Below are 21,767 nucleotides of genomic sequence, written 5' to 3'. Positions count from 1 at the left end.
GCATATTCACATAAAACCTATACTAAAGCGACAAATTCTATTTAATATTTACTAGGGATGTGCTAATCTGAAACTCAGTATCGGTATCGGATCCGATACTGCCATTCTTTGCATCATCTATCATCAATAAAACAATACTCCAACCAACACCAATATTGTGTGTAATATTCGGTGTTATTCTTAAGCCCCACAAAAGGCAAACTCTGCATTCGGTTAGTTGGGCTGGTTCGGATTGGATCAATTCTGGAAAAAAAAAAAAAGTTATCGGTGCATCTCTAATGATTAACAAGGAATCCTGATTTGAGGATCCACCTGTTGCTGTCATATTTTATGCTTATACATTAAAATAACTAAACAATTCCTGATTTAATTTTAAACAAGTTTAGCCTCCCATGTTACAAAAGGAGACAAGATGGCAGCCATACACACATACTGTAGTAAAGACATTCCTCAGTGTGGTGGAGAGCTGTAGTAATAACCTCAGTCAGCAATCTCCCCATGAACAAGCCTGCAGAGGGGAAATAGAGCCCACCACAAGCGGCTCTGTATTTGAATGCTCTCAGATGGAGAGACAGATGTCAGCTTCTCATTTCTTCTATGTGTGCAGTTTTTCTTGCATATTGTGTAATTGGGAGTGTGTGATTTAGTTTGTTGGGACACAGCTTAATATACTGGTAGCTCTGAATATTGATTTAAAAAAGGAACTCCCGTTTTCAATGATGATCTGTTATCAAACCCTCAAATCACCATTATGTAAGGTCTGTCTCTAGTCAAATGCCTTTAACAGCCCATAAAATCACAGATGTTTATCATTTAATAGTTTGAGGTCGTAAGATTTTTTTATAGATGTTTTTGAAAGAAATCTCTTATTTCTGAACAGTAGTGTATACAAAATAATGAAATGGGGAACCATATCCCCTTACTCAGATTAGGCTATCATAGAGACAGATGGTCATCCATCTCTAAACCATGATCGTTGAAGGCAAAACAAAACAAAATTGTTTGTTTGGGACAGTCAAACAACCCAAACATGACCCGATGCTTTAAATAGATCTTACTGTAGTTACCACAAAACCTGTTCTGATTGGCTGCTCAAATCTAGTATTCCCTTTGGGGGCTCAAAGGAATTCAGGGATACACTCATCACTAAATCCTAACAGTGTGCTTTAAAACAGCATGGGGATTCTGACTTTCAAAGCAGTGCAAAAATAATTCATACAGAACATCAACAAAAAAGAAAAGTGTCGGATTATTTCACAGAATATGGCATGTACAACCCCATTCCCTTCTGTAAACATTACTCAAGTCTCAAGATGCAGAACTGCAGCAGCACATTTTGTGGAGGGAATATTCAGTGCAATAAGTTGACCAAAGCACTTTTTGTTCATTCATAAATTTGAGCCTGTCAAATGAGTTTCAGAAAGCAGTTTAAGACATGCGAGGACATAAGAGTATTCCTCTTTGTGTAGTGCTGCTGGGGAGCTTATGTGACTCAGAGATAAGTAGATTTATAGTCTCTATTTACACAGTGCTTCCTCAGAAATAGAACACTTCCAGCATTTGCAGTAGCTGATGGTCTCCTTTTAATTTCATCCACTATGAATTCAGATAAGACCACAAAGCTACATGATGATAATACCGGTCACTTTGTATGTTGAAAAAAAAAAATAAGTTAGGAAACACATTAAACACATAACAACTGTGGTAGAGGGCCATTTTAGGAGCAAACCAGATTCAAAACAGAACTGTTTATTTATTTATTTTTATTATTTTTGCCAATAAAGAGCAATACATGATTTAGTACATGAATTAATGCTACTGGCAGAGATTAAACCAGATTTAATTGGTTAAGGTAGAGGTAAGCATACTTATTTTTATCATACACCTGCATTTCTGCATCAAACCAGGGATTCCCAGATTTTTGTCAAAATAAGAAGCATAAAAAGCTGTTGAATTTTGTAGAAACTGACATTAACCCCTTAGATATAATTAGCCATTATTATCTGGTACCTATTAGCCAATGAAACAAAAAGCGTATAAGATTTTTATTTCTTACTCCTCCAAAACTCTGTAAATATCAAGTTAAACTCTTAAAACACAAATCTTCACTTAAACATATACATAGCCTACATCTAACATTTAATTAGCTTAATAGGCATAGACTAACACAGGCATAATACAGTCATTTTAACGTGAAAATTCGTGTTTTGTACCTGAAACGTTCACTTGCACCCCTTCATCGTCATCATCATCATCATCATTCTTGCAGTAGGGTCATTTCTAGACAGCTGGCACGCGCTGTTTGGGCTCCCGTGAGTTCAATAATCATTGCAATCATCCGTATAAAGTCCCTGAGCGACTTCACTAGCTATACGTTCATGAAAATGTTTCTAACAGCTCCAGCGACTCGCCCCTTTCATGTGATCTACTCAGCGCTAGATTAAAGTCCATGGCTGCTCTTTTCAACAGGACAGCCTGTCGTAGATACGGACAGTGTCCGTGGCTTTGAGGTTGTCAAATGAAAATACGTCTCGGTTCGGCGCTCGCAAACTTTGCACGCGCGTATGGGATCCATTATACACCATCCAGCGCCTTGAACCTCAGCGGTTATGAGATTATTCAGATCGTCCCGCCCCTTCTTCAAACTCCCAACTGAAGAGAGACGCTCACAGTCAATCTCGGATACATTGCCACAAGAAGGAATAGTTACCACAGCGGCGGTGTTTCAAATTCTAGTCAACTGCCTAGGCTACTTAGGCAGCACTTGGATAGCGCTATGATTAGGGACGGTTCCGATTCATGTTAACCATTTCTGTTTGGGTTCCATTATATACTTTTTTAGTAGAAAACATCAGAGGTAGAAATATCTGAAGTGCAATTCAAACAATCAGCTGTTGCCAAATAATGAGATTTATAAATTAATTTCAATAAATTACCACTGATTGCAAAACAACTTGTATGAGCTATCATCAAGTATGATTGTATTCTCATGAGCATTAAGTTCAACATAACACGTTTAATCATCATGTCAGAGACAAAAATAAAGTTCAATTCAGTAATCTTTAGTTTTCACAAAAGTTAATCGCTCCTTTGAATGATTCACAAGTGTTTGTGAATCACAAAGAGTACCAGCTCACAAGAGTCTTTCATTTCAGAATAAGACTCGTCTAACTGTAGATTCAGTAATGGTGATGACTGCAGGAAACTTTGGCCTTGTCCAAATACCCACACTTGCGGTCTTTGCACTTGGCCACTTGTCTACTTACATGACATATTTCCTGTATTTGGCCCAAGTGTTCAAGTGAAACAGACATACAATGACTACAGTTTACTAATACAGGAAGTTATTAAACAAAGAATTTAGGTTTTGTTTAGTTGTCAAATGATAATCCATATTGAAAATGTGGAAGGAAATCTTTTTCTGGTTTGGTGACAGATTTGACAGACCTTGCATTTGCCTTGAACCTTATGATTAAGTCACTAGTTTTAAATGTTTTGATCATCCATTCAGACAGATTTGGAAAAGCAACCTCATTTTACTTTCCTCCCTCCTGGCAGGATCATAATATTCCAACAAAACAGATGGAAAAATCACTTCATTCACTGCTGAGGGGAAAGGTGCCTCCACCAGGTTATGAATAAATCAAATGAACAAATAAATACTATAATTCATAACGGACTGCACCTGAGTCTGCACTGGCTGGGCGTTTCCTCCCGAAGCCTGTTTTCATTATGAAAGACATCCGGTCGCGGGCAGCAGTCTGGCACACATTCTTTACATAACTCGGAGGGGTTTGTGGGGAAACGTCCAAAAGACAGTAGCATCATTCACAGAACTCTATAGCCTTTCTTATTCAGAGACTTGAACATTTAATACACTGCATCTTTTGCTGTTGCTGATCTGACTATATTTATCTAGAAAATGCAGAAATATGACAATTTTTATCTCTAACAGTCATACACATATATGTCAAAAACATAGTTCCTGCATAGTGCTCAAATTTATTTTACACATTAAAAACTGATTTTTATTTCAGATTAGATGAGAAAAAGTAACAGTAAAATACAAAGCTATGGCTGGAATATGGTTAAAATCAATGATGTTCTACTTTTGCACTACAGAGACCTGCATTAAAGGACAGTACAGCTACATGCGTTTATAAATAACAGCAGACCATAAGCACAGTTTAGTGCAAGGAAAAAGATTCTCATCTGAAATAACTAGAAAGTTTTGTTCTACTGCCCTCTAGTGGACAAAGAAACAACTGCACAGCCTTTTTTTTCACCATATAAAATTACTGCTATGTGTCCTGAGAAATCACACCTCAGGAATACTACATGTAAAACCTGAAATCACAAAGGGTTTCAAATAAAATTCAAAGCATGAATGTATTTGAAAACCTGTAACCTTATGTTGTAGTATCTTAAATAGGACATGTGTGACCTGCTTATATATTCACTATACTTTCAATTCAATTGTGTAATTCCACAGACTAAGCCAAGATATTAAAATCGTAAAAAGGCACTGTCATGTGTATGTGCATGGGCCTGTGTGTTCACAAATCAACCTGTATGTGCATGGGCCTGTGTGTTCATAAATCTTTCCACAAAAAAAGCCACAATGTGCATGACTGAAAATCACAGAGCCAGACATGGTGGAATGTAATTTGTGGGGCTTCAAACTGGTATGTTCCACAAACCAGACAGTATTACCTGAATATCCGGATTGCACAGAGCTAATCCTCAGGCCCATCTGTGACCACAGAAATCTGGGGGTTCCATGAGTGTTATTCTCATGGCACAAGGTTTATGCATGGACATTAATTTTTCCAGTGAAACAAGTTTACTTAGGAATTTGAGACAGATAAACATGATATGAGTAATATCATCTTTCATCTCAAGATCTGTTTAACACTGTTTGTACACTGTACTTTTTTAACAGAAAAATAATATAAAAATGCTACAGTTAAAACTTTGATTCGTCATTTGGCTTTCTGTCATGCCACCACCAATGTTATGATGGTGGCTATCAGTATATTAAAAGTGATAAAAAAGCCAATTATGGTAAACGAAGGTGTGTTATGCGGCAAATAGCCTCTCTCTCTCTCTCTCTTTATATGTACACACACAGTTGTGCTCATAAGATTAGGCCTACAAATATGATTATTCTGCAAGGGGTGTGTAAATTTATGAGCACAACTGTACATACTATTTTGAAATATTATTGCAATTTCTAATATGTGTTTCCTATTTTAATATACTTTAAAATATCACTTATTCCTATTTCGCAGTGCTGAATTTTCATTAGCCATTACTTCCGTCTTCAGTGCCACGTGATCCTTCACAAATCATTCTAATATGCTGATTTATTAACAGTGTTGAAACTGTTGTGCTGCTTAATATTTTTTGGAACCTGTAATACGTTTTTCTTTGATTCTTTGATGAATAAAAATAAATTATGAACATTAGAAGCATGATGAGCACAAGAAACTTCTTTGTAAAACATTAAAAATCGTACTGGTCCCAAACTATATGAATATACATTTATACAGCAACCACAGCTGTCAGTTTTTATGCTATTTGACTCATCCAACTGTCTGACTAAATTCCTATCCTTGGCATTTTAAACGGTTCTAATGCATATTTTATTCACACGCTCACAATCTTGGAAGTCCTCCGGTCATAATTAAGAAGCAACTGAGAACAAAACATTTGATCTGATGATTACAAGCTATTTTCAATCAAGGAACATTCTTGTACTGTGTGTTTTAACCAGACCACAGTGCCTGATTTAAGAGGCTCATATCCATTACGGTGGGAACATGGCACCAATCTCTTTGCTAAAAACGAAAGAGCCAAAGCTTTCTTTTGCCTATGAGAAAAGTGCAAACTCAGACATAGTTAATGCCAGGGAAAAGATGGCAGTCTTTTTTCTCATTCATCCAAGCAGCGAGTTAACCAACCACAAAGAGCTGGCCTGCCAATGCAGGACTCAGAGAATCAATTCAAAGCAAACACAGACTAAAAAGCTTTGATCTTTATACTGACAGCGACTAGGCAGACTCATAAACTCAAATGTGTAATGTTTCATTGTGGTTTTGATAGGACAGATGGAGAGTCTAATACAGTTAATCACTTTGACACAGTATATGTCTGTAAAAACAGTTATAAAGGGAAAATGTTCATTCTGTGCAATCCTTTATTTCTTCACACCTCAGTTCTATAGACTCCCAGATTCTTGTGGCTTCTGTATTGCTAAATCTCTGGAAAAATCTGTTAAATTAATTTATACAGCTAATATTAAAACAGATCATCTGATTTTAGCTTTCGAGATTTACAGCTATCTCTGTAGCACTGAATCCAAGTGAAGTGTATCGTTCTTAACCTTGTTTTCTCCGATACGCTCTCATTGACCACATGGAGAACACTTTGCATGGGCCGGTTGAAGCAGTGCCACTGAGCTTTTTTCCATGCTCCCCACAGACAGATGCTGGGCCAGGCTGTTAAAGGAAAAAAAATACAGCGGGACCAAAATTACAAGAAGACACATTAAACCGACGAGGCTTTTTGTGGTGAGCTGCATTCGGGCCCAGAAATTCTGCACTGAAATCATTAACATGAAAAGCACTTGATGAAAAATAAAGTTTCCATTATGTGTCTCTTTTTTGTGTTTGAAAGCTTTGGTCCATTGCTTTTTGAACCGTGTCCAACCCTTTTCTCTCCACTCCACTCCACTCCACAGCAGACCTTCCACTGAAACCGTTCTCAGTGTTTGCACTCTTACAGATTCAGGAAACAAGAGTAATGCAAACATAGCCCCGAGGTACACTCATAAAACTCTGTTTAACTGATATTTAACCAAAGGTTTGTGTGACGAGAGAGGAAGGAAACAACTAATGCAAGGCTAGACCTCTAGAAAAATTGTCTGTGGTGTCTTCAGTAAAGATTTGATAGCACTCTGAAGCAAAAAATGTCTAAAAATGAATTCTTCTGGAATATTACCTGAATTGATGATCTTACCTCACCACCCAGTATGGTCACAAATCTTAAAAAGACATTTATCTCAAAGATTTGCTCTGTGACACTGTGTCTGCAAGGATAGAGTTCTGTTTAAAAAAAAACATGACTTGAAATTAGCCCAGATGTAAGCTATTCTGTCACACAGAGGCACACCAGCTTACATTATTCTTTCCTGCCAGTTTTTCCTCAGTAATTAGCAGTGAAGTTATCCTAATCTCAAATCATCCCAGACAGATATATTAGCATAACAAAAAACTACAAATTAAGAACCACAGGCATTCATTTGTCTTGCAGGTCTTACAGGAAACAGACTGAGCTCCCATATCAGAATAACAAGAAGAAATATAGCCGTTGTTTCCCGGGACGTCTTGACATCAACAACTTTTCTTTAGCTTGAGAAAATGATATGTCTGTGAAGACAACTTCAGTTCTTAGTCAAAACCACTTGCCACTCCCAGGAACCTCCTCCCTGTCTGTATCCTGCCGTCCATCCGTACGGGAATCAGTTGTCCCAAAGCAGATTCTGTGTGAACACTGCAAAACTTCCTATCATTTATCTGTCACACAATACAACTCCTAATTATAGAGCTCAAGTTACAGCATTGGATTCAACTCTTACAGACCACAACACTCAAAGGAAGCAGACTTCATCTTGGGTATATATAGGACTGTATAGGATATGTGACTTCTACTCTAGAAATCTGAAAAATATACTAATCGCACTTGATGCTTTATAAGACATGTAGTAGCCAAATGGATAAATATGTGTGCAATATTAATTTAACCAGTTAAAATATTTACACCAGTTGTTTTGGTTTCAATTTTCTTCAAATCCCTAAAATTTGGTCACAGAGCTTTAAAGGGACAGTTCACCCAAAATTGACATTTCTTTCATCATTTACTCACCATACATTGCTCCAAAGCTAAATGACTTTTTCTTCTGTGGATACAAACGAAGATATTTAGAAAAATAGTCTTAGTGTTTTTTTCAATGGAAGTTAAGGGTCACCAAAATCATCAAAATATCTCCTTTTATGTTCCACAGAAGAAAGAAAGTCATACAGGTTTGGAACGACATCAGGATGAGTAAAATGTTGCCTAAATCTTATTTTTGGGTGAATTAACCCTTTAAAAAATCTGGATTCCACCATACAGTTGTTTGGATGCACATTTATTTCTGTCTGGTCAATGGTGCCAGTGGCTGATTTTCAGGATAACCAAAGTATACAAGATTCAATCAGGGTTGTACAGAAAATATAATTTATCTGTAATGTTATTATAATGTCATTCTGAATCAAAAAGGCTTGCAAAATGAATTAGAAGTCTGGAAATAACAACAAGCAGCTAAAATAGTTCTTTTTAGAGAGCCAGAGAGTATTTTAAAATGAAGAAAAATGGTCCAAAAACATTCCAACATGTTTTTTAAACTTACTGGCGACACGGGACACAGAAGTACTGGTAATGTCACACATTTTTCCAAGGTTCTGTTTGCCAAGAAAGGAAAAGGCAAAAAAGGCATGGCACTGCAGCATGGTGAACTTCAGAGGGCAGGTCCATCCTTAGTTTTGGTTAGACACAGACATTTGGAGGTCTCAGTGAAAGCTGAGCATGTCAGCCGGTCCAGATGGAGGCCAAACACAGACAGACACGAGACTGTCCACACCAAAGAACATACAGTATGGAGCCGTCTGTCAGAGCTGTCAACATGAGGAAACAAATGAGGAAAGACCCGCTGGCCTAAATCCAAGTACCATGCTCTGGGGCAGAAAACAGTCAACTGCGGGACACATGCTGACATGCTGTACGTGGACACAGGAACACTAACACACAGGAGACTCTGTTCTTGCTGACCAGCTGTGAATCTCCCGGATACTTAAACAAGAAACTGCCACCTAGTCAGATGAGGAGCTGTTCAAAAAAAGGTTTTATATACTTTACATTCATCCCACTGATTGAACTTGTACAATGTAAATGTTTACTCATTTCACTCACTTTTCTAAACTTCAGAGAAAAAAAACGTTTCTTCCTTTGTTTGCAGAACAGTGGCATCATTACTAAGTGTGCCTAAACTTTTTTTTGGGGGGGGTGCTGAACCCCTTTGACCTACAATTTTTTTTTCTTGAAGTATGACTTGAAGTCAGATTTTCTGAAACTTGATGTCAACTTTTTGAAAACTTCTGTAAAACCTTGACAACCTCAACAGATGTGATCTCCATATGGCAATGTACATTGCTGTCACCATGTCTTTCACACAGGTTCAGTCATATACAGGCAAAACATCTCATCTGTGGTTAATTTAACTTACCACCAACATTTATGCACTTTGTAGAAACATTTTCAGTAATACTTTTACAATGGAAGCTTAGCAGGCTCATTTACCATCAGTTTTTACAAACTGAGAGAAAATCTACATATACAGAACTGTAGATATGCCACATATAATGTCAATAGATGTTAAGTTGTAAATAACACAGAGGTCTCATTTAATATGTCCCAGCACACTCACATCACATGATGAATAAGGGATGCTTTCAGTGCACAGTGACTGCACACTTTTTCACATATAAAACCGAGAGATTCAATGAAAGGAAAAACTGAAAAAATTTGGAACAACATGAGCATAAGTAACTAATGACATAATTTTCATTTTTGACTGTATTATCCCTTTAAAAGGCAGAATATGACATATAGCTCATGTCATTATATGATGACTGTAAATAAATCCAGACATCTTACCTGGCTCCGGTGACATCGACCCCAACCATCAACTGTCCGTTCAGTGACAGAAGCTCATCCCGCAGTTTGATATCTCCACAACGGGCCGCTGGGCTGTTCTTTTTCACTTCAGTCACCCAAATGCACCCGACGTCCAAGACAGGGCCTTTATCGCCCTTCCTGCGCCTCCTCCTGACCCCTTTCTTTTTCCCCTCTGGGTCTCCAAAAATGGGAATATTTCCAAAGCTGAGCCCAAACTCCGGTCCATCTTCCTCAGACTTGTTCAGGTAGACCGCTTTCACCTCAGCATCGATTTCCTCTCTGAATTGGCTGCTACCGTACAAAGGACTCTCAACTTCAGCAAAGTTTAGCTGGATGTATTCCACAAGCTTGCGGATGGCAGCCTTGCAAACACTGCCTGTGCTCATCTGAGGCTCATTGCCCTCATCTCTGTCCTTTTCTCGTGCCCAGAGCCAGTTCTCCAACAGAGGTAGATGGCTCAGGGCATTTTCTTGGGTGATAGGCATCCTAGCTGTTGCTGCTGGGCCTGCCTGGGCCACCCCTGCATGTTGAGTCAAGGCTCTCCAGTGGTGGCTGCAATCAGACGCATTAAAATGGCTTCACATTCCTCTTGAAATGACATGGTGACCTCGCAGACTTCAGATCCAGAGCGCTGCCGTCCATCGATAATACACTTAGACCACAGAGCTCCATGATGTCATCCACAGAAACAAAAGAAAAGTGCAGAGATTGAGGAAGTAGGGCACATTTATGCTTTGACGGGTAACAAGTGAACTTGTGCCATTAGTGGGTCGTCTTGGTGTGTGCCAAATCTGATTTCCAATACCACTAAAGTGGAAAACAGTGGATCGCTGGGAGTCGAGATCTATCCTGACTCATAGGCGCCACAGACGTCCACCTAATCTGAAAGAAAATAAATAGAAATGCCATTACAAAGCAAGTCAGCAGGCATGAACTCATGTAGAAGCGCTGCAGTCATGGCTCATTTGCTACTCAACCACACTACGGACAGGAACAGAAATTGGCGTTAAGTATGGCAACAAAGAAAGCTTCCTATATATACCAACTGTTTTATTTGACTGACAGAATTCATGAACTGGAAAAGGTTCCAATAATAGTCTTATGGGCCTTTTACAGATGTGTCATTTGGCTGTTTATACAGACATTCAGTTGGGCCAGAATCACCGTGGTTGAGATTATTCAATGCATGGTGAGCAGATAAAAAGGAAAAGCAAACTTCCTTTCAGTTCTTATTCACCTTAACCTCATGGAATGTAACCTGACAATAAACGTTGAAGCTGCCAGCCAGATGTTGTGATGGTGTAGCTCGAACTCTTGGACTTGCAGACCATATTTCTGGCATATTTAAGTACATGCTGTAGACAAAGACCACAAGCAAATTGCTACTCTGGGGTTTTGCTCAAAATAACACGATTTTGGCTTCTGTGAGCGTCACACAATCTACTAGGGCTTCCATGTGTGATCAAAATCTTTCAGCGAGAAAATCGTGCATTTATGTGTAACAATATATCAACTTTACATTAATGTCCATTATGAGGGAATTTTTTTTTATTAAACTGTAAGATCACTTAGCGCAACTATATAAACAATACAACCTACTGTCAATCAAGTCATATGGATCAGACTAGAAGAGTAAAATGACAGCCAATACCAGAAGACAGAAGCCACCCACCCCTTTCAAGAGTTTAACCTCAATAAGTCACATGTAATTTATAAACGGCAATTCTAAAACATTTCTATCAACAACCAGATATGCAATATGCAATCATGTCAGTGAAGATATGAGCAACGAAAGCAAAATTACAATATTACATATGAAAACATGATTACAGTGAAGCTTTGTCTTTCCACAGGAATGTGACACACTTATTTGTCTGTTAAGAGATGTCCTTACATACTGTACGCTACAACAGTTTCCTACAATTTACTAGATTAATTTAAAATGAAAAAATATCACACATTTATCAACATATTCCTCCTACCTTTTCACATTTTATGAGATTTATTCCTTACTCCATTTAAGCAGATAGAGGCTATGCCCCTCGCCGTGGTGTGCTGTCACAGTGACACAGAAGGTCTGCAGACCCCAGACTTACCCTCTGAAAAGACCCACATGTAATAGGATTAGTCTCACCCCTCCCTTGTGCCACTTACAAACACAATGACCTCCCATTTTCTCTTTGGTTGAGTCGCTGAATGACCAGTTCAAGTGTTTATATTTCTGCCATCATGTCATTCATGATTATTGATGTTTTTCTTCCTCACATAAGAACAACTTCTTTAACAAAGCAAATGCAGATATATAAAACACTTGCACACATTGAATAAGATAAGATGGTTGTTAATATGCTGATTTTGGTGCTAATTTGCATTCTTGATGACCCCAAATTTTGAGGAAATTTCATTTTTCGGGGGAAATGCTTCTTTAAAATGAATGTTAATCATCAGGAGCTACTTCCCCCAGTCCTGTGACAGAAAATTGTCTGCAAACATTCTTAAGCCATTGACATTGAGAAGAGCTTCTGCCAACGACAACATCCCCATGAACAGCCTCATGATAAAGAAAGAAAGCTGTTGTGTTCTCCATTGAATTGACCCATATTAAAGACCCATAAAGAGGGATTAAAGCTAAAGAGGACAATTTATCTTTGATATTCATTACACAGGCACCCTTATAGGCGTACTTGGTTTTATCCACTGCAGAGACACAATAATAAAAGCACTGCATTTGATAGTGTGACGAGGAAAACGTGTCATTAGTAAAAACAAAAAATGCGATCAATACTGGATTATTATCGCTGTAAAACTGTAAGTTCCACATGGTTCGAATAAAACATCCTTTCATATTAAAACAAACAAGATTTAGCATAATCAAAATCAGGCCTGTGAGGCATAGGTTTTAAAAAGAACAATAGAAAAAGATAAAATATGTCTTATATGGCTAATAAATAATTAATTGACCATTAAAGTCTGTGCTTGGGTCTCTTAGATTAATTAAAACAATAATTTTGTTTCAATTATACTAGAACAAAACACTTCTCCAGCTTAGCCAAACAATGAGTTCAGAGCTCTGTAAATACATTCATAATAAAAAAAGAAATGAGAGAATATTTCAAAGAGAAGCATTCCAACTCCAGAGTCCAACAGAATTTGTCACTCTGTGAGGGTGGTCTTTCAACTCCTCTTTGTTTTATCCATTAGGATCACATTACTGAGCTCTCTCGTCATTTAATAGAAGTGTTTATCATGGACGTGGATGTGTTCATCCTGAAACTTTCCTTTACTTAATTCACATACGCACACTTGACATACAAATCAAACAAGCTCACGCCATTAAGTGATTCCTGAAAAAAAGAGGAATATCTCAAGAAATGAACGCTGCGGTCGGAGAACACTGACTGACAAATAATAAAGTTGGATGCCAATTGTGGAAACATGAATTAACTTGAGTTTTCTAAAGAAGCACCGTACTGCCACTAATCACAGAGGTCTTGCTGAGAGCAGCCGTAAACGGGTTCACTTCAGCATGAGGCTCTGCCCTCAGGCCCACGACAGAGCTTTATAATCTACAGCCATCGATTATGTGGTGGACTTCATCTCTTCTTTGATCTGACAAATGTGATTCTTTATAACTTAAGTAATGGGTATCACTATTGACAAAAAATATTTGAGTTGCCAAAATAAATAGATCTTGCTCAACAACATCTATTCATGGGACTGAACTATTTGAAATGCTAAAAGTATGTTTTTTTTAGTTAATGAGGCACTAGAAGTACAGTGTGGTTGTGTGATTGTACCCTAGTTCACACACGCTACTGTCAGATCGCCAAAAAGACTGGTTAATAGAGCGACAAATTGTAGCTTTAAAGTGTCTACAACACGACTGGGTCAGTAATTAGTGACCGAGACTACATTTAAACCACTCGTTTTAAAAATCCTTATTTGAGAAGACGTAGCACATTGAAAGGGAAGCGGGTTGAGTCTAGAAGAAATCTGCCCAGTGCGGTTTGTAAATAATGTGAATGCAGAAGGATAACATTAAGGGCAATCTACTCAGGGGCCGTTTACACGACAACGTTTTCAGCCAAAAGCGGGAAACGTTTTATGCGTTTTGCCTGTTTGTTTATACTACAAATATTTTTGAAAACGGGTGAAATGCCACCGTTGTCGTTTCTGTGTAAACACCCAAACGGGAATCTTTGAAAACTGTGACGTCATGCGCGTGCGTAGTATGTGTTATTTATGTTTTATTTTTTTTGTAGTACGTGTTAGGTATGTAGACATGCGCAGTATGTGTTGATTTTAAAGCCAAGCTCGAACAAACATACACAACAATGGTGGATTACATGGTACTGTTGCTGCTGCTCAAAAGTTTGCTAACGCTTCTTCAGCAAAGTGTGGATTTACTTCACCAATATTACAATCAGCAGTGGAAACGCATCATATACAACATATAATCGTCACATCCCTACAGGTACTGTTTACTTACAAGGTGACAGCGCCAACTACTGGCCTGGCATACATAATACAGCGTTTTTAGCCGTTTTCGCAGATATGTGTAAACGCGGATCATTTTGAAAACGTTGTCGTGTATACGTGAAACTTTTTAAAAACGAAAGGGAAAAATGTTTCTGTTTTTTACTACATTGTGTAAACGTAGCCTCAGGTTATGGAGCTCTGATCCTGGACAGGGGGTGGAGGGGTTACCCACAACTGACCAAAATGTAGGGGGAGGGATGCAGGTGAAGAGGAGGAGTATCCAGTGGTAAAAAAGAAAATTGGTGTAGGATATACTTTTACAATTGTCACTCAGAAATTGCTGGTAAATTACATAAATAATTCCAAAGAAATGGCAAGCAACACTAAATTAAGCATATCATTTTGATGTTTCTTCTAAAACATATCCAATAATTTTTGTTTTATTTACAACTCTGAAAAATATTTTAAATTAAATATATTAAATAAAAATAGAATTAGAATATTTATTTATATTTAAAATTTTATACATACATGTTTTTAAAATATGTATATTAAAAAAATATATTAAAATATTTTTATATAATGGGATTATTGATTAAGTCTTGCATATTACTTTTCCATGATCTTACTGACACTTTAGGCCACAACTGACAGAATGCATCTTTATACAAAAGCTGAATGTGGCTTTAATGGCTTCATGCTACTCAGTCACTCAATCACAATTACAAACATTTCATTATTTGTTTTCTTCAGCAGTCAGCTGCTTCAGAACAAAGTTTAATGCAGTTTTCTAATTCCTCCAGGCATCTGATTATTAAAAGTCATGGTCTAAATAGAGGTCTACAACATACATTGAATGACAGACAAAGAAAAACTTCAGAATTAAAGATAATATTACAATCATTATTACTAAATGGCTGGGGCTTTAAGTCTATTCTGTTGCATTGTCAAATTAAATGTGACAGTTGCAGCAAATATCATTTGATTTATTTATTCATTAAATCCGTAATAGAAAGCATTTGTGGTACTCCAGACAGATTACTGACTATCAAATTTGACCAGAAAACCAAACACAACTGATTAAGCCATTTAATAAACACCATGGCCCAAAAGAGCAGCCATGGGGCCCCAAAATAATAAAAATCTGCACAAAACACACTCCAGGAGTTTAGATTCTCCAGGAGAATGATTTAACCAACAGACAGCTGTCAGCTGACAAGAGTATGACACTCCTCAGCAACAACAGATGAGAGAATAACATTAAAGCCCACCCGTTTGCAGACACAACATGTGTTTTATCAGTCTCATTAAATTAGGTACCATTAAAATTCTGTACTCGGGTTTGTCACGCCATAAACACTTCAGTAAACTCGGCACATTTGTGTGACCTTTCTCTAAGGTCTTTAGTAAAGATTTATTTTTAGCAGAAAAAAAATCCAAAACAACAACAGGGCAAACAGAATATTTGAACAGGGCTAATGTTACTGTCTGATGAGTGTTGGAAGTATTTGTTTACCAACCCATTTCCCTTTCCCAACTATCCAACACCTCCCTCCTTCCTCCAGGCCATATGGCCACAGATTACTGAACCCCCATTTTAACTCATCCTAAAGTCTTGTGGCTACAATCATACTGCTTGTATACTGTTTGACTGAGAAAAGAAATGGATGCTGATATCCATTTTAAAAACTATCGGTTGATTAATCGGTATATCAGGGATGCTATTTGTGACCCTGGACAACAAAACCTGAATACATAAGCTTTCCATTGGTGTATGGTTTGTTAGGATAGGACTATATTTGGCTGAGATACAACTATTTGAAAATCTGGAATCTGAGGGTGCAAAAAAAAAAAAATCAAAAATTTTGAAAATCGCCTTTAAAGTTGTCCAAATGGAGTCCTTAGCTATAATCAACAATTAAGTTTTGATATATTTACGGTACAGAATTTACAAAATATCTTCATAGAACATGATCGTTACTTAATATCCTAATGATTTTGGCATAAAAGAAAAATCGATAATTTTGACCCATATAATGTATTGTTGGCTATTGCTACAAATATACCTGTGCGACTTTTGTGGTCCAGGGTTACATTTAATTTCACATACTAATATAAAAAAAAAAATAATAATAATAATATGATTTTTAACATAAGTATTATGGTTTCCATTAAAATATTCAGCTGCACAACTGATTTCAACATTGATAATAATAAAAATATTTCTTATTATAGCACCAAATCAGCAAATATATATATATATATTTCACAGTATTAAAAAAAAAACCTAAGGTTTAGATAAAAATTCAGTAAAAGACCTATTCATTCTCTGTTAAGTAAGGTATAATGATTGCTATAAATATCAAAATTGACTTTGAATTGTTTTTGGATTCATAATCAAACTAAACAGGACTTTAAATTAAAACAGTAAGGGGTTATAAGAATAAACACTAACCCATTCTAACTAGTAGCCCTCTATTTGCCTTTTAATGACTAATAAAACACTAATAGAATACAGCTGCATCCGAATAATGTTATGCATCAGGCACCATGTGCTGTGCTACTGTCTGTGTTCATTGGTTTTACTCATATTTTAACATAAGGTAGCAGAATCTGGAGCCATACAGTCTGGAACCTTCCAAACACCAGCCAGCTCATTCAGTCCTGTCAGTGAACACATGGAGAATGCCTGTCTGACTCTCAGCTACAAAACAGTGTAAGAAATGTTCTTCACATTTCACGAGTCAACAAGCACTTTGTGGTTTACATCCCAAAATAGCTATTCAGTCTCACTAACACAAACATCTTTGGATTTTTCCAGAAAGACTTGACAGGTGTTTTCAAAACATGCCTTTGTCAGTTGTTCAGAAGGGTACGCTTACAATAACCTACAGAAAATCTGAGCCGTTCAAGGAAAGAGTTTGACTTCAAGATCATAATATCCTACTGAAATGCTTTGATAACTGCTTTTTTACCTAAACATACAGAACCTTTTATCTGCTTGCCAACATACTATTTTTAGTTGCTTAAAAAAAGCCAAAACTGCATAGCAGAGCCATATTTGTCATCTAGCAGAGCATATGGTTGTCAGGTTTTAGTGAGGTCACCTCTAGGGAAGGATTCTCCAAACAAACACCCAACAAAGTTAAACAGATTTTGGCATTTAAAGGCTTGACTTCAAGCATTAATACAAACAAACTTGCCACTTAAAGTATTCAAATGCTGGGAAACACTTACGGTGCAAAATATGTAAAAGAACTAAAACAGGATTGGGCACTTCCCAGCCGAATGTGAGAGAAGGCCATGGGGGGTGGGCACAGTGGCAGTGCAATTTACGCAGATGTCAGAGGTGAGCCACTGTAGGAGTGAGACCCCCTCATTCAGATTCATTCATGCACTCTCCGTTCTCATTGAGGACAATGAAATGCACTTACAGGGGGCTCTAATATGTAAATGAAACCCTAGACAGGGTGCAATTCATCAAGTACCCATACTTGCCATAAAGACCAATATAGTGATGGCTATCCACAAATGAATGGCTGTTTTCAATGTGATTTACAATGATGCCAATACGGACTGAAATAGAGCAGTAATGAATGGAAGGATTTTCAATGGAAGCTCTAAATCTGATTATTTTGGTCCCTCTATTGGTAATGCATCTGGTTTTAAGAGTTTTTTTTATGTTGTTTTTAGTCTTTGATCAGTTCTAAAAACAAACAAACAAAAACGTATATGACTGGATATTGGTAGTGTTAGGTTAGGATAAAACATTCAAACATCCAAAAAAAGAAAAGGCAATTCACTTACTTGCCATTTTAACATAAGGTAACACTGGAAATCAGGGGTGTTTCTAGCCTTTCAAACTGGGGTACAAACAGCCCAATTAAACAATGTGTCCCCATATTTTGAAACTCTAATGTAATACTAAATGATACAAGTAGATGCGAATTATGTTGTTAACAATGGATTGAAGGTAAACCACTACAAATGATTCAGTGCATGAGTGAACTGTCCAAATGAATCACAATCACTTTAAGACCTTTCTGCAAACTTGTTTGGATCGGTAGTGATCTGGCATTGCTAAAGTTCTGATCCTAAAAAACTCATGGAAAACACACAGCATGATTGCTGAAATGCCAAGAATTTAAAGTGTAAATAGGTTAACCACAACACATCACAGCATTTGAATGCTATACATTTATACTCCCAAACAAGCTCTGTAATGGTCTTTTCACAAGTCAAGAGCTGAATGAAGTCTAGACTAGACAAAGTAGGAGTCATCTCATTCTTTGCAGAGGGGTTAGGGAAGCCACATAAAAAAGACAAAGGTATTAGTGGGTGCACAAAATAAACCAGATCAGATCAGTCCAGGTTTACATTAACCCATCTGACACTTTCACTATTTTATGTGTTATGGGATTTTGCCTGGTTATTATAATGTTAAACCTGACAATAAACCCTGAATAACAAATGAGACTAAGGTTATTAGTGCATAGGAACTAAGAAAGACGTGTATAAGACAAATACATATACAAACAAAACTAAATTGTGGATTTTACTCATAAGTACTCTGTCTGATATCTGTACATACAGCCGGTCATTTGTTCAGTCTGCAACTACATTCAAATTTACATTAGACTCAAGCAAGATCATGCACTTGTGACGACCCAAAAAAAACAACTAGCTTCCTAAGTTCCAATTGTAGTTGTGCTGACTTAGTGAGGTTTACTAAATGTGGCACTACCAGGCTTGGTTGATGGGAACTAATCAATTAAACAGGAATAAGAAACAGTTCTCCTGTAAGACTGACAGGGAGAGAGAAAAAAGAACAACAAGCACTTGCACAAGGGTGAAATACAGTAAAAGTATGGTTTTGTTTAGTAGATGTTCAAACTACAAGTTCATAAAAATACAGAAAAAAAAATGACTTTAGCGATGCCAACACTGCTTTAAGTGTTCAAACTCGGTGCACATCCTTCCATTCAAATGTGTCTCCATTCATCTCTGAACTTTGGCCATCGTTTGTTAAAAAGATAACCACACAGGCAAAATCTATGTAAACCACCTACTGTCAACGATACAAAGACAAATATTTGGATGCTCTACATCACATTCAGAAGCTGCAATCTTTTCTGTGAGATGGACTGTCCTTCCTTACTCTTTGTTTAATGGTGCAGCATGAGATGTACAGATGTAATCCTCCAGAAGAGAATTTGATCTAGAGGGGGCGGGTTGGTTCAGTCCTGTGGTCTCCCCACTGGATGTGCTATGCATTGCTGTTGGGCGGTGTGCCAGATGCTGTGCAGCTTAACCCAAAAACAACAACTGTACCACAACCCACTGACACTCCCCTGCTTCCAGTCTACCCATTCTCTCTGAGACGCACCATTGCAGTCTTTTTTTAGACCATACACACTGCTGTTCACTTTTTCCATGATGACCACTCTGCTTCAGTGCACTAGGCTGCTACTGAGGGTTTATGCGTGATGATATTTAATGTATGAAGCATTAAGAAGAAAAAAAATTTGGTATTTTCATGATCTATAGCTACCATGAAGTGACTATGGAGAAACCAAGCCGGTCAGCAGCATTCTAATGCATTGTGGACTTTACAGAGCACAAAATAATTATGGTCATATGAATTTGAAACTATGCAAATAAAAAAGGATCACATGACAGCCGATAACCTTTCAGAAGGATGATAAATAAATGCCTCTAAATTTACAATGTCATAATGCAGACTGCCACTAATAGTTAAGGTTTCTGGCTTGGGATATTTTTCACTTTTTATATGAACATAACTGGGAATTCGAGAATATTACATGAAAATATGAGTCAATATGGATCTTGTTCAGAAGTTTGACCATCATGATCAACACGTCTTGTTTCTTACCTTATATGGTACCTCTGAAAGTGCATGTAGCATTTAAAGTATACAATAACAAACAAGTCATTAGATTACATTAGATCACTGGATATTTTTGCTTTTCCCAGAGGTATAGGAACAATGGTACAATGGTAATGTGAGGTCTGAACGCTGACTGCCATAACTGACAACAGAGTGTAATTCTCCCACCTCAGCAGAAACAGACACAAACAAAGGGAGGAGACTTACACAAGTGAACGCTTCAGACGGAGCACATAACTGTCAGCCAAACAGTAGCCTATGCACATACATGGATGCACAGGGATGCATTAAAACACAGGTAATGAATACTCACACTTCAGGTGAATGGATGAGAACTATGTGTACACAACACAGACAGGCATATCAATATGTCCATCAGTTGCTGCCAAAAATGTGCATCAATTTATTAGATTTTTTTTCATAATTATTAAATCACTATTTTAAATCACAGTATGCCAAGGCTGCAGGTTTTGGATTCAAGGACAATAAGACTAATCTCTTCAATGGCACTCTTCCATATGCTTTATAGTTAAATACCAGGTATTATTATTAGTAGTACTACTACTAGTAATAGTAGTCAGTTACATGATATAACTAATCGTGTGATGTCAACAAGGCAGCACCCATGGTGGTGACCCACTCCCTTAAGAATTTTTTTTCTTTCTAATATTATGAATATTACAGGAGTCATCTCATGTAAATGTGCATCCTTTTAACCATATTTCTCAAGTGTTTCGTTTTATTTATTTGATACCTAAATAAACAAATAAACACTGAGTGCACAACTGAGCTTAAAATTACTGCCCAAATTAACAATAACCAGTGCTGAAAACTATTAATATTCACTGACTCTTTTTAAAAGCAGGCAGTTTGACTAATGTAAGGTAAATAACTTTTAATTTTTTTCCGTTGAAATTCTAGATACAGTAACACTGTTGTATAGTAGTAATAACCCATCATGTATAAATCAGCGTACTGTAGATGTCCGTCAGACAACATTTGTCCATGAATGTCTTGGCACAGCCAGCCACAAGGCAAAAATGCGAAAGAAATTTAGTCAAAGGAGACTCAGTGAAGCTATAAACTATATAAACTAAAACTTACCATCCGTACAACTGCATTAAACCGTGTTAGTAGACTGCATTTCCATCACCAGGAGAAATTTTAATCCAAATCAATGAAATCCGATTCACAAGTCGAGTCTTTCAGAAACGCATGAAATGATCTGGGAAAGAGTAGCCTACCACATGCACACCGAACAGCTGAACTTTATGTTATTGTGAAAAAAAACGCCTCCCTTTTGGTCAACTTTGACAACTCTTTCACAAAGGATGCAGCAGTAACAGTAAAGGCTCGGTTTTAACACATGCACGCGATTCGCCGTGGGGAATGACGCAGGGAGTGGGCGGAGCAACACCGCTGCTGCTGCTGCTGCTGTTTAATTAGCTGCTGCTGGATCTGTCTATAAACACAGAGCAGTTGTTAAATGCCTCGTGGTAAATTCATCTTTAAGCGCCATATTTGGCAGTTTTAAGCTTTAAAACGATTTAAAGTGGAATTACAATTCTATATTCAAACTGAGAGCCCACTGTGTAATGTTAAA

At 37.3% G+C, this 21,767-nt stretch overlaps 1 protein-coding gene across 4 annotated transcripts in view; it reads right to left on the bottom strand.

Moving 5' to 3' along the window:
- The window catches only part of LOC109091011 (PDZ domain-containing protein 2-like), a 70,213-nt gene extending 48,691 nt beyond the window's left edge, over nt 1-21,522 (bottom strand). For 2 of the 4 annotated variants that reach the window (XM_042724509.1, XM_042724512.1), the window contains exons 1-2: nt 21,269-21,522; nt 9,757-10,659 (exon numbers count right to left, since the gene is read on the bottom strand). In XM_042724509.1, coding sequence (XP_042580443.1) covers nt 9,757-10,262 — 506 coding nt within the window. In that variant the 5' untranslated portion in view covers nt 10,263-10,659; nt 21,269-21,522. Of the gene's footprint in view, nt 1-2,213; nt 3,877-9,756; nt 10,660-11,759; nt 11,877-21,268 lie in introns of those variants that run through there. The other 2 variants (XM_042724511.1, XM_042724513.1) reach the window with 2 other exon arrangements.
- Nucleotides 21,523-21,767: the final 245 nt, after the last annotated feature.

This window comes from Cyprinus carpio, chromosome B5, assembly GCF_018340385.1.
Source record: "Cyprinus carpio isolate SPL01 chromosome B5, ASM1834038v1, whole genome shotgun sequence".
NCBI classification, from domain to species: Eukaryota; Metazoa; Chordata; class Actinopteri; order Cypriniformes; family Cyprinidae; genus Cyprinus; species Cyprinus carpio.
The sequence above is the reverse complement of the archived record's forward strand: the minus strand, read 5'-3'. Positions and strand labels throughout refer to the sequence as shown.